This window comes from Nipponia nippon, unplaced genomic scaffold, assembly GCF_047370975.1.
Source record: "Nipponia nippon isolate SJK-2023a ecotype South Korea unplaced genomic scaffold, ASM4737097v1 scaffold_1, whole genome shotgun sequence".
In the NCBI taxonomy this organism is placed as follows: domain Eukaryota; kingdom Metazoa; phylum Chordata; class Aves; order Pelecaniformes; family Threskiornithidae; genus Nipponia; species Nipponia nippon.
Window position 1 is genome coordinate 81388552 of NW_028262290.1, and position 13067 is coordinate 81401618.

At 37.3% G+C, this 13067-nt stretch overlaps 1 protein-coding gene across 2 annotated transcripts in view; it reads left to right on the top strand.

The window, feature by feature from the left end:
• The window catches only part of TRIO (trio Rho guanine nucleotide exchange factor), a 258198-nt gene that overhangs the window by 104001 nt on the left and 141130 nt on the right, over positions 1 to 13067 (top strand). For both annotated transcript variants that reach the window (XM_087760929.1, XM_087760936.1), the window contains exons 9-10: positions 3140 to 3370; positions 10773 to 10895. In XM_087760929.1, coding sequence (XP_087617055.1) covers positions 3140 to 3370; positions 10773 to 10895 — 354 coding nt within the window. The remainder of the gene's footprint in view (positions 1 to 3139; positions 3371 to 10772; positions 10896 to 13067) is intronic.

The following is a 13067-nucleotide window of genomic DNA, read 5'->3' on the forward strand; positions in this document are numbered from 1 at the left end:
TGCATAAAAGTATGCATTTCATTAAATCATGGTAAAAAATGATCAGTGGACACAATATAGCTTAGGCCACAGCTTGCACCTTCTTTTAAAAGAAGGTCATGTGGGATTGAAATAATGGTTGTGATTTATACATTACATTAAAGATAAAACTACTTTCTGATGAACCAGCTCTGTTTATGGGCAACTCAATCATGAGTCTGGTCACATTCATTTAACAGGAAAGGAGGGTAAGGTTAGTGCTGATGATCAGTCCTATTGTTGGTATATCAAAACTGGATTTTTTGAATACCTGCCATCTTAGGGCTTGCATAAACTTTATTACCATGAGTCAGATGTCCAGAGTTCACACGAGGAGTTGTTCTTTTGTGTAAAATACACACTGATACCCTCATTCCTGATATATGCCACCTTGCTATGGCAACTGATCTAATGACATACTGAAGCACACCTTTGGTGATAAAACTCGTGATCTTACTACACATACGTGTTCTAACTCATTCTTGAGAGCATGTTTTGTAGGAAGGTTTCTTCATTATAACCTCTCTTCACTGGGAAGATCCCTTTGTAAAACAAGGGACAGAAATGTAGCATGTTTGTAGTAGATTTATGTGAAGAGAGGCAATCCGGTGTGCATGCTCCATGAGAGTGCAGCAAGGAATAAGGCGGCTAGAGCTGTCTGGAATAATGATTATAAAGCACTGAAGTTAAAACAGTGGGATATTTTGGGTTTGTTTTGTTTGTTTTGGATTGGGGTTTTTTGGGTTTTTTTTCGTCAGGGGTGTGACTGGATTAGAGTCTGCTGCTAAATGTAAATAAGTACAGTGGATTACCATGTTAAATACTCTTTGCTTCCTGGTGATGCATAATGAAAATAAATTAGATGGATAGATTATAGGATTGCTCTCGCAAATACCTTGAAAATTTGTTTAGGATTTCAAAGCTGTAGCTTTTGACTTTGGGATAGCTAGAGATTTTAACAAAATCTTCATTGCTACTGCTCAAAAAAAAAAAAAATTAGGGTGCCTTTCTTCTGATTTCAGGTTATTACTTTTCCCCATCTGGTAAAGTAATAGCTTTATCTTTAGCAACCAGAATTGGTGCAGAAATAATAGTTGTATGTGTATGTACAAGTCATGTTCCTCCTCTGGACGGAAGGTTTTATTTTGTCTTATTTAAACACGCATTCCTTTTGAAGATTGATGGAGTTATCTTTCTGTGTAAAGATATTACAGAACTATTGCTTATCATTATTAGATGTATGACTTCATTTCTGTTACAGCATGGAGCTCCTTTCATTTTGTGATGAATGAACAGTGCGGGGAGAGAGAGAGGAACACTGGAAATTGCAACACTTTGTCATTCATTTTAGGTTACAATGTCTTGACAGCACGACTTGGTTGCAAAGTAGAAGACTAATTTTAAGAGAGTAAATGCTTTTAAGACTAGACAGTCTGATTTTACTGAGGATAATTACTGTATATTACTAGAAAAGTTACTTACTAGCTTACAAGCTTAGATAACTGGTGTGTTTGAAAATCCAATAGCTGTGCCTTAAATGAAGTTGTATATATACATGAAGTTATATATCTCACTGAAATCTTAAGGTAGTCATGCACTGGGAAGGAAGAAAACTTTACCATGCTAACTCCAAAGAGGAGATGTACATGATCGTTTGTTTGTAAAGCTAATAAACTAATCAGATCAAGGGGCTGTCACAATTAATCCCCCCCCCCCCCCCCCCAAATTTCATGGACTCTGGATGGATAATTGAAGTCCATTGTCTTGAAATATTTGAAAGACTTGTACAAGATAATTGCTTTGGATGCAGAAAAGGAAAAAAAAAAAACATCATTATAATAGCTACTGTGGACTATACTCTTTTTCTGCCTGACTTGACTTTATAGGAGCTACTTTTCCAAGTGAGCTTTCTTCTCTGTGTTGATACTTATTACTAAAATGAAAAAGCTGAAATTGGAACTGAGAAATAAACTCACTTGTAAACTAAGTATGAAAATTCTTTTCTAATTCAGATCTGTTTGACTACTGAATAGCAAATTTTAAATGTGCCTAGGTTAGTGAAAGTTAGTGAAAGTAGCCACTGGGGGAAGGCCTTGACAAATTTTCTTTCTGACGTGGTGTTGATTCGATGGATTCAGGCTATTGTTTACACTCCAGTCTTGTGGTTTCAGATGAATTTTTCCTGCCTTTTAGATGAGCTACTAGAAAAGTTCTTTACAGATAGCTGAATGATACTGAATTGTAACAGTTCTGAGCTTCATGCTAAAAGTGACAGAATAGTTAAACAGCAATGAAAAGTGCTTTCAACAGCCTTGGCAAGTACTAAACATTAATAGTGACTGGATAAGGTAGGATTATTGCTTTTTAATTAGCATGCAGGGGAAATCTGACTATTTTTGCTGTGGTTTGAATCAGAGAAGACAAGAGTTAGAAATGACTAAGGTTTCTTGTCACCATCGGTAGTTAAGCACATTTTGGAAAAGAGTCTCTTTGCTGCGTGGAAAGGTTTTAAGTGATTTAATCAGGTTTAATTTTGCCATAACAACAGTTTGCCTTTGGCTTACCAGTAACACTAATAATTTAGTAGTTGTAAATCGTGTGAGATCAAAGCATGTCCTAAGTTTGTATCTGTTGGTCTAAATATATTCCTGAAATTAATATTAACCTATAGAAAGTAACCTCTCTGTTCACCTTTGCAGCATATGAAAAGAGAGGGGTGCTCCTGGAAGGATAATACTGGGCAAATGCTTAATTTTAGGTGCTTTGTTAACTAGAGAAAGAGCTGAAGAATATTTATTCTAAGTTAGACTTGTTTTAAAAAAAAAAAATCACTTTAAAGGAAAAGCACTCTTAAGGTAATCGAAAAATTGAAAGACGGGCTGTTATTTGGAAGAGTGCTACTTCTTAAAATTGTCTTACATAGAGGGAGAATATACATTTTTTTATATATATTTTTTTTTCTATAACAGCTGCATGTAATCATGCCTGGGAAAAAAAATCTTCATCACTGCTCCCTGAGTTCCTAAAGACATCTAAAATGGGGAGAGGGGGTGGAGAATGAAATAATAGTCTAACAATCTTTTGGCAAGGCAAGTAATTCTTCGTCCTTTCCGGTGGTCAGGTGAGCCAAGATGGAAAGTCACTGCTTGACAAACTTCAAAGACCTTTGACTCCTGGGAGTTCCGATTCCCTCACTGCTTCTGCCAACTACTCCAAAGCAGTTCATCATGTTCTGGATGTCATCCATGAAGTACTGCACCACCAGCGCCAGCTGGAAAATATTTGGCAGCATCGAAAGGTCCGCTTGCACCAGCGGCTTCAGCTATGCGTTTTTCAACAGGATGTTCAACAGGTAGGTTTTATTTCATGTTGTCTAAATGCCCTTCTGCTCTGTCAGCCTGTGATTTGATGCTGGTTGCATTGACAGGTGGGGTTTGATTGCCAAACCCCATGTTCTTCCATTCAACAATTGAATAGTTGCATGGGATTGACTGATTCCAAGTTCTGTGTGTTATAAGAGGATACTGGCTGTTATGGGTAGAAATTACATTTGTAAGTTAGCTCTACTTCATTTTTTTCTTTTTTTAAATTAACTTCTTTATTCACTTTAAGTCAGATAGGATGAAAAAGATTTTTATTCTAGATGGCTATTCTGAGCTTGTGGTGGAAGCTGAGGTTCACATTCGAGGTAAAATTCTGGTTTTGAAGTGTCAGAAAGACTTGTAGGAGTAACATGCAAAAAATTAACAGTGTTGTTCTGTAACAAATTTTTAGTTTCAAATCCTCAGTGATACTTGATTGACTTAATCAAGGTTTCTTTAAACCCTGAGAGTAGTATACTAAAGAGGTATAAAAATTACAGAGAAGATTACTTTCAGACAATGACACTGTTCTTGAATTAATGGTTATTAGCTGCCATATTTTTATTATTATGATTATGATGACATCCATAAAAGTTAGTGGTCAAGTACAGGCATTAATATCTCTGACATGTTTTTAGCTTAAAAAGGTAAAGCTATAAAGAATTCCTTTGTTGATAGATTTTTAATAAACAGAAAATGTTTGCCTTAGGCCGCAATTGGCAGAGACATTAGTAATTTATCCCTTAGTACCTCATGTTAATAAAAAAGTAAAGATGGCCAGTATTTGCTGATCACGTTCTTTCATTTCAGTGTAAAGGTGTTCACAATCAGGAACTTCCAGATGGTGTTTTTAGATAGCCAGTCATACACTTTGGTTAAACCAATCTTGTTTCTTCCAGATTAGTTACTACACTTTAAGCCAAATTTCTTGTACTCACCTGTTTCAAGAAGGTGCTGGATGTCAGCAGTTGGGAGTGAAATAACCTGATGTCCATCATTTACAGTAGTTGACAAAGATACTTAATTCAGGCAGGCAGTGGGAAGAGTGAGCAATCTTGTTAGCTCAACTTTCTTCTATACGCAGTGCCTATCTCTTCCTGTAAGTTAAAGAAAACAGCTTAAAAAATACTTGGGCACTAAATTAAGTGTAAAATTATTAAAACTTTATTACTTTAATTTTTGATGTAAAAAGAGGCATATATTGAAAGGCAGGCAGTTATCCATTTTCTCAACAATCAGATGTGACAAAGGATGCAGAAAGGCATGAAAAATGTTAGCTGACAAAAAAAGTAAAAGAAAGCAGAGTCAATGTTATGAATGGTCAGGAAGGGCATAGAGAACCAAACTGAAAACACTATTATGCCATTGTATAAATCCTAGAGGCTCTTCATCAAGATTACTACACAAAGAGTAGCTAGTCAAGAGAGTCCAGTGCTGGTACTTGCATGAGTAGTCAGCGAAGGGCACTTGTCAAAACTGATGAGGCACAGTCCATGAATGAATTGCCTCTTAAACTTAAAAGGCTTCATAAGGAATCTTCAGAAACTGAAATTAACACAGTGGTTAGCTTCTTGTAGGGAAAAATATAGGTCTTCTCAGTGGTAGCCTAGTGCCAACAAATGTGGATTGAATCCTGGAACTTTCTCCTCTAGTTTGAATTCAATCCAAGTAGGACCTACTTAAGCAACCTAGGCCAAGGGATCCTTTGAGGTTATTTACCAGATACATAATTCAGGTTTCAGGCCTGTAGGCCAGGCTGCAGGCAGTTTATTTCCTGGGGGAAGGTGTTCATTAAATGCTATGGAGAGTCGTCTTGTGCTTTTCCTACTCTTTGCTTTTATTATCTTGGGAGTCATAAAATGTTTGTAGGAAATTCTCATTTTTGCTTCTTCTGAAGTCATGGCTCTTGGAGTGGAGGAGTTAGCTCTGAAACTGCTTTGTTCTTTGAAGTTGGAAGATAACCCTTCATTAGACTCAAGTCATTGTAGAGTCACTACCAGGTTCTTCATCAAGAAGCTGGATTTTCCTTCTCTGCATGAGACCTGTCAGCCCCTGGAACTGGCGCATTTAACATCAAATAGTCACAGGTTTGAAAACGAAGTAGTAGACAGCTTTACCTATTTTTATAACTTCTGGTATCAAGAATGTGTTATCCAAATCATGCATGTGGATTGTGAGTATACCAGAAGTTTTCAGTATGAACCAATTGGCTCAGGAGGGTTAATCCATCAAGGCTCATTATTCAGTACATGCCTTAACTACTGGTTGGAGAAATTTCTTTCTTCCTGTTTATGCCTCTGGTTTCTTTATATGCTTTGCAAGGCAGATCTTGCATTAAGATAATCAAGATAGCCTCTTGACAATTTGAAGATGCAGCCTTCGGTGCTAATGCACATCTTTATCAACCACTTTAGATTTCACACTAGATCTTATGATGTACATACAGAGATGTAGCCCCTGCCTGTCATGTTCCTAATCCCTTCCCTTAATATGCAGTAGTTATCACTGCCAGAGACTCGATTGTCCTTTGGTTTATCCCTGTCATGGCTGTTAACATCCACACTGGAGGCTTCTGAAATATTGCACGTGGAAGTATAGCTCTTTGTAACGTTACTTTAACTTAACTTTCAGATATTGGTGTATTATGGGCACTGCCTTGTGAATCACAATGTGAAATATGGTTAATATTCCCTTTTGTAATACCACTTTTCATACTTTCATTTCATTGCAGATCATGCTGTAAGACGATAATTCAACATCCATACCAGACAAATTAATGTAATAGTAGCCAGGAGCAGATGCCTTAAAGATAATGGCAAACACATAATGGTATTTCCTTGGAATAGCCTTGCTTTGGCAGACTGTAGCACTCTCAGCTTTGAAAATCCATCGGTGGAAAAAAGTGATCTTGAATAATAAGGATTCTTTTTTCTTGCAAAACAAAAAACCCAAACTTATCAGATCATCTTATTTATCTGAGAAATGTTAGGTCTTCGACTGAATGATCATTGACACCATTCGGTGCATGAAATTACTTGGGTTTTTGAGGTATTGGTTAAATTTATATCCAAGACAGTTCCGGAATGGCTTAGGTAGTGCTCCAGAGCAACTTTCTAAAATACTTTCATTTTCATTTGCACATTCTCTCAGGCTTCTTGGTCTTTGTTCAAACTTTAAAAACTTCAATTAAGATTATCTAGCATGATTTAGAAACTAGCATGAAAACCGTTTTAAATTACTGTCAGTAAAGTTATTTTTTTTTTTCATGTCAAAATAAACTAAGTGAGGCTCTCTTCCGCTGTTTGTAGTTAAATTGCGCATAGTGGCAAGCAACCAAGTGCATTGTACGTGAATGTGTAACTGTCCTTCAGCATGAATCTGTGATTTCCTCCTCTTCCCTCTGCTGGCGTAGTTTTCTTCTGGATTAATGACATAAATCAGTTCATGGAAGTGTTAAGTGAGTGACAGAGCTGAGCTGGAGGAGGGAATTGGCTGTGTTGAGCTGGTACTTCATTTTGTGTTACTTCCACCTTAGAAAACTGGTTGGGGTTTTGTTGTTGGTTCCCCCCTCCCCCCCCTTCTGTCTTGTATGTTTAGTATTGGGAAAGTGTTTCTAGTGGAGCTTTCCAAATCAACAAAAACACTGTGGTGCTAGCTATGTACACCAGGAATCATCTGCTAATTTCTTGGAGCATGTAGTAAGGAAGGTAGCACATGAAATATTAAAAATAGTAGATAAGATGTGAATTACAGCAAATCTGAAATTTAAAATGTGGAAAGTTATGATGGTCTTAAACTGAACAGAATTCTGAGTTTCACTTTAGATAGCAGAGACATGCCAGGAGATCGAGTTCCTGGTTAGTTAGTATATTAACACCAAAAAAGAGGGTGGGTGTGTTTTGATTTTGGTTTTTTTGTTGTTGGTGGTGGTGGTGGTGTTTTTTTTTTAATAAAAGTCAGGTCATTGGCTGTTGCACTCAGTTGTTGAAAATAATCCCTCTAGTGTAAAACATGCTAATAAAAGTATAATTTTATGCTTAAGAATTAACGAGCTTACCAAGTGGATAACATACACCAGCCTTTCACCTAAGGAAAGGAAAGGAGCTGGCTCTGATGGTTCTGATACAAAGCAATAAAGCAGAGTTGTAATAGCAACGTGGGGTTTTGTGCTGCTAAGCCATGAAAGGTCAAAACTGAACATAAAGATAATGTTTCTGCAGACTGATACTGGTGACACTCCTACAGTCAAAGCTTTTGGGCCTGAAAAACACTCCTGATGGCTTGCAAGCCAGAGATTAGCAAAACATACCTGTAGTAGGTTTTTTCCAAAACACACATTTATTAGGTCGTCACTGACCTTGGGTGTCTTGTCTGTCCATTCTGGATAAATGCGCTGCTTCTCCTTCCTTGATCTGCCTGCCTCAAAGACTCTGTCCCAGTTTTTGTTGTAACAGTCACTTGTTTCAGCCTTGACTAATGAAGGGTGGGCCAAGAATGCTTGCTGCTTGCTCAGCGTCAAAATAATACTGATTTCATTGTGTGATTCCCCCTGTGGCTTTTGGAGGTGGTTCCAGTGTGAAATGATTCTTTTCGGGAGAGAGTATTTCCACATTTTAACTATCCGAAGATTAGAAAGGCAGAGATTTTCATCTTCCCCTTCTGAATGTTATGTCAGCACCAAGTAAGTGGTGGAGATCAGAAAAGTGAGAGTGTGCAAAGTAGCTAAGGGTGGGGGAGTAAGGACTGGATAATGATGTGGGGAAGACTGGTGAAAATGAGCATGTTGAGTCTGCAAAAGATCAGGTTGTTTATTTCTGCAAACAGCATATACAAAACATATTTTACAGCCATGAGCAATGAATTTGTCAAGATGAAGCCGTCTTTCCATAGTAGTTTTCTTCTCTCATGTATTCAGTATTGGTGTATTAAGAATAAGCATTTTTTTCTGGATTCTATATTGGGCATAAGGATGGTTCTGCTGAGACTGCAGTTAGAGCTTAATTGCATCATTAAAGCAACTTGCTGCAGTGGCGGATTATCAATACTGAAAAGTATTGAGCCTCTTAAATTCCTATGTATTACTGAACTGCTGGAGTGAATTCCATGTGCTTTCAGTATTAGTAGACAAGCCCTTAATGGGTTCGTATGATGGTTTCTGTAACTCTTATATCTCCCAGGAAGAGGAAGAAAATGCATAATTTCGGATTGCTAAATGGCTAATATCAGTGCCAGCTAATGGCATTGTCCTTTGGTCAAAGTGGTATGCAAAAGCTCTCACTGACAGGCAAGAGAATACCTTAACTTTGCTTTTATATGCTGTGAAATTCCCAAATAAAGAGTGCTTCCTCAGTTTTGTTAAGAATCAAGGTAAGAAGGCTGAGCACTAATAAGACTTGTATTCATACTGATGTCACTTAGAGGCAGCAACGTTTCTCTAGTTGACTGGTTTATGTCATGATCTGTGTACTGGATTTCTATGACAATTTCTTCTCTTGAGAAGTTACTGAGCATTATTTGGAGCAAAAATCATTCTCCCTGGGCTGCTTTCTGCTTTTCATCCCGTGCTTTCTGGGACAGATCTTGCTGTTGATTTCATTGTTAGCTTATAACTGTTAGTAGTCTCCAGAGTCCAGTCTAATTCTGTCATCCAAACATGTCTCTCTTTAGCTCTTTTTATAATAAGAAAAGCAGAGTAGTCTCCTGAAACTAGTCAAAAGCATTCGTAATATAAACTTTACAGATAACTGAGGCCTCACTCTACCTTCTCTGATCAATACTTTTCCTTGAAAGAAGCAAATGAAAAGGTCCATTGACCTAAAACACAATAATGTTCTTTTGGCAATACTTACTAGGAAAAACAAACATTGCATAAGTGTTGGTGATTTGAGATTACTCTGTTATACGGTGTTATGGGATTGTTTGTTGTTTTGAGGATGTCCAGTAGGAGAGAGTTTGCAAAACAAAAAAAATTCTAACAGTCAAGATAAATGAGAAAATCACACCAGATGGTTTCGTTTTGTCTACTAAAGAAAGCATGGATGTTTTGTATGGTCATAGTGTGTGGGATTACATGTGTATTGAATGTAGCCATGAGTGATGTTGCAGGAATGGTTCTCAAGTTTTTTTGGAAGAAGGGGCGAGGGAAAGTCTTTCTCTTTAGTTGTGCTAAGTGTCAAATGCTTTCAGTACAGGAAAAGGGGGGAAAAAAAACTCACCCAACTTCAGGAATCAGTAAAGGACACTAGTAGATAAGGAGAGATAAGGTACAGGTTTCTGGCAGGTATATTCAAAAAAGTTTAAAAAAAACAAGCAAACAAACAAACAAACAAAACCAAAAACAAACAACAAACCAATGCTGGAGATAAATGTTAGGTAAAGTATTCCACACCGCTACATAAATACTGCATAAAAATGGTTAGCTGATTTAAGAAAATTGCTTATATGCAGTTGTCTTTAATTTTGAACAGCATTCTTGAACCTCTGAGTATCTTCCAAAGAATTATATACCGTATGCATGCTAGCTAATGAATGAATTAAGATACGGCTAAGATGTATTAGTTTGGAGAGAGACTAGATGTTTTTGTTCATTCACTCATCAGAAACTTGCTATGTGTGCAGTAATCCTTTGTGTTAACTGGCAGGAACTAATTAGATGTACAATTTTTACTATTTATAAAGCTGTCAGCCCAGTCATTGTGGTAGCAGCTTTAATGTCCTTAAAATGTCTTTCATTCCTCACTTTTTCAGCTAAAAAATTTACAATACACAATTATGTCTATCTGATGTTTTGAGGAGATGCTTCTTCAGCGTTGGGGCAAAATCCTTCATATGCTCTGAATGCAGACATTGTCATTCATCTCAATGATTTCAACTCAATTTTATTGTGCTAGTTAAAAATTCTACTACTGAATCTTTCTTCTTGGCTACTAATATGTAGTAGGAGAAGCAAGTTCTCATCTAAAATAAAACTTCACTGTGTTATTAATCAGTATGGTTGAGGAATGTGCAAACTCCATTAGTGTTACATTACAGAAAAATGTCAGCTGAAGGCATAAACAGATTACAGAGAGACCCTCAGAAGTCATCTAGCCACTTGGATCAGATTACTGTCAAACTGATGAATGTGTAGAGATGAGGTTGTCCTTGGTAGGCTTCAAAATAAACATATAATCTTAAATCACATGGTTTAGCTAGTTTGAGCTAGTTATTGCCTTGAGAAAAGTTAATGAGATGTAATTAATGTCCTTCAATGGCAATACTGTATTTTAATCCAACAGTACAGTTCCTTATAAGAGTCCCTTTACAGCTTCTTAGTTTCTTGAATAGTTGTCTTTTTGTTGCAACATTCAGTGCATCCACTCAGAGTTTTTGTATGTCTCTTCTGTACCACAGGTATTGGATTGGATTGAAAACCATGGAGAAGCTTTCCTTAGCAAACATACTGGAGTGGGAAAATCCCTGCATCGGGCTAGAGCTTTGCAGAAACGCCACGAAGACTTTGAAGAGGTTGCTCAGGTAAAAACAATCACATGAAGAACTGTATGTTTGTCATGGAAATATATGAAAAATTTCTGCTCTGGCACTGAAGGGCTGGGCAGAGGGACCTCCACTCCAAAAAATTCAGTTCCAAGAATTGGACTATTGTGTTTCTGTTGCAAGCTTGTATTTAATTTGTCCTTTGCACTCCAGCATCAGTAAGAAAGACAAACTTCCAAAGTCATACAGAGTGGGAGCCTTGAAGCCCAACAGAGCTGCTGCTATTATTATTTATTATCATTATTTTAAAAAGCATACTTTCAAATGTTGAGTCACAGAAGAATGAAAGCTCTCCTTTTGAAGTAACTTAATTCCGTGGGATTCTAGGATTTAAACTTTTGTGTAGCCTATAAGAGAGGATGGATATGAACTGAAAGCCCTGCTTCTTGACATTAAGCTTGAGGAGCTCCCGAATCCCCACAGCAGCCTAATGGGGGGGAAGGAGGGGGACTCCTAAGAAACCAGGTGAGCCAGCAACTGGACAACCTGGCTTTGGGTTTTTTCTTTAAATACAGTTGAGTTTGTATATACCCTCCTGTTCCGAATCACTGTTACCAACGCTTTTTCCATAGGAAGACTCTAATTTTAGCCTTAAGTGGAACTGATGGTAGAACTTCAAAACACAGTTTTCTGTGAAAAAAAGCCAAGCTGAAAGAAATAGAGATACCAAGGAAGGGAGCATAACAAGAGGAAGTTGGTTTGGGTGGCAGCCTCAAAAAGGGGGCAGGAGGTGAATAAAACCCATGAGAAACTGAAGGCTAGAATCCTTCCCATTAGTAACGTGCACTGTCTGTCCAGTCTTAATGACTGGTAAGAGTAAACATCTCTAAGATTCATCAAGAAAAATATCATTAAGGTCGGGCTGATACAGTGGTCCTTCAGTCAAAACAGAAGGTGCATTATTAGAAAGTTCTGAAGTAATGTGCAGGAGCTCAGCAGTGACACCTACTATGGTGGATGCATCAGAAGTGTGTTTACAGACTGCCTGTTTAATGGATGATTAAGCTCTTAATAAAATTTTATTGTAAATATGGTCTTAGAGCACTCCAGCGACTGAGGACTTGAAATAGCATCAGAAAGCTTCTTCAGTATTGATTTCCTATAAAATTTTCCAAAATAATAAGTGTTGTTAGTGTTGTGTATACACATGCTGGATTTTCCATATGCATGCCTAATACTTCGTTTTTAATAAAATCTGTAATATTTTCCATGTGGAAACACTTATTTTTCTGGGTCGGACAAGCAAGAATCTATTTCTGTAAGACACTTAACGAAACCTGAATGATCTCATACTTAATACTGTGTTATTTGAACAAAGAAGAAAAAAATGTTTGAGTAACCAAAGGGGATGAAGTGTGTAGAATTGTTAGTGGGTTATAAACAGTTGAAAAAAATAATCTTGTTAATTTGCATTATACTTTAAAGTAGAAAGTTGTAAAGCAAATACTTAGCAAAAAGTTCCTAAAACAGAATGTTACTAGAGTTTAAAATGATCTCTTTAGGGGATGGGTGGAATTTCTATTTTTGAAGATACTGAAAACTTAGACTGGTCAAAGAACTTAAGTATACTACAGGGGACTGTCTTCCACTGACGGAAGGATGGACAAAATGATCTAATAAGTATTTTTTTTTAATCTCTAACTCTTGAATGTGTAGTGACTGCCAAGAGAGGCACACCCTCTGAGTTGTTCCGCTTACTTGCTCTAAAACTTGAGTGTAAGCAGGCCCCAAAAGGCATTCCTGTTGTTGGTGCTATGAGGAAGATTATGTTCAAGTGTAAGACAGCAATCTGCAGTCCTTGTTAAAGCATGAATAACTTTTGGCTGATTTATTCTCTACCTACATTTCTGGTTGGTCCAGGTCTTTGTGTTTTGGCTTTGGGTTTTTGTTGTTGTTTTTTATTGTGTTTTGGTTTTGTTGCCTTTTTTTAATAGGACCCTAGGCCTAATCAGGGGTTTTCAGTCAGCTCTAGTCAGAAGCTGAGAGGAAGCAGCGTCAAGTGAATTGTCAGTGGCATGGCAATGTTTTATCAAATGCAGGGAGCCAACAGTAATGTTGAAATGTTCCTGATCGAAGGCTAACTTCTGATTTTGAGAGCAGCTAAAGTTACGATTTCTTTTTTCTTCCCTTCTGCTTCCTCCCTCTTTTTTT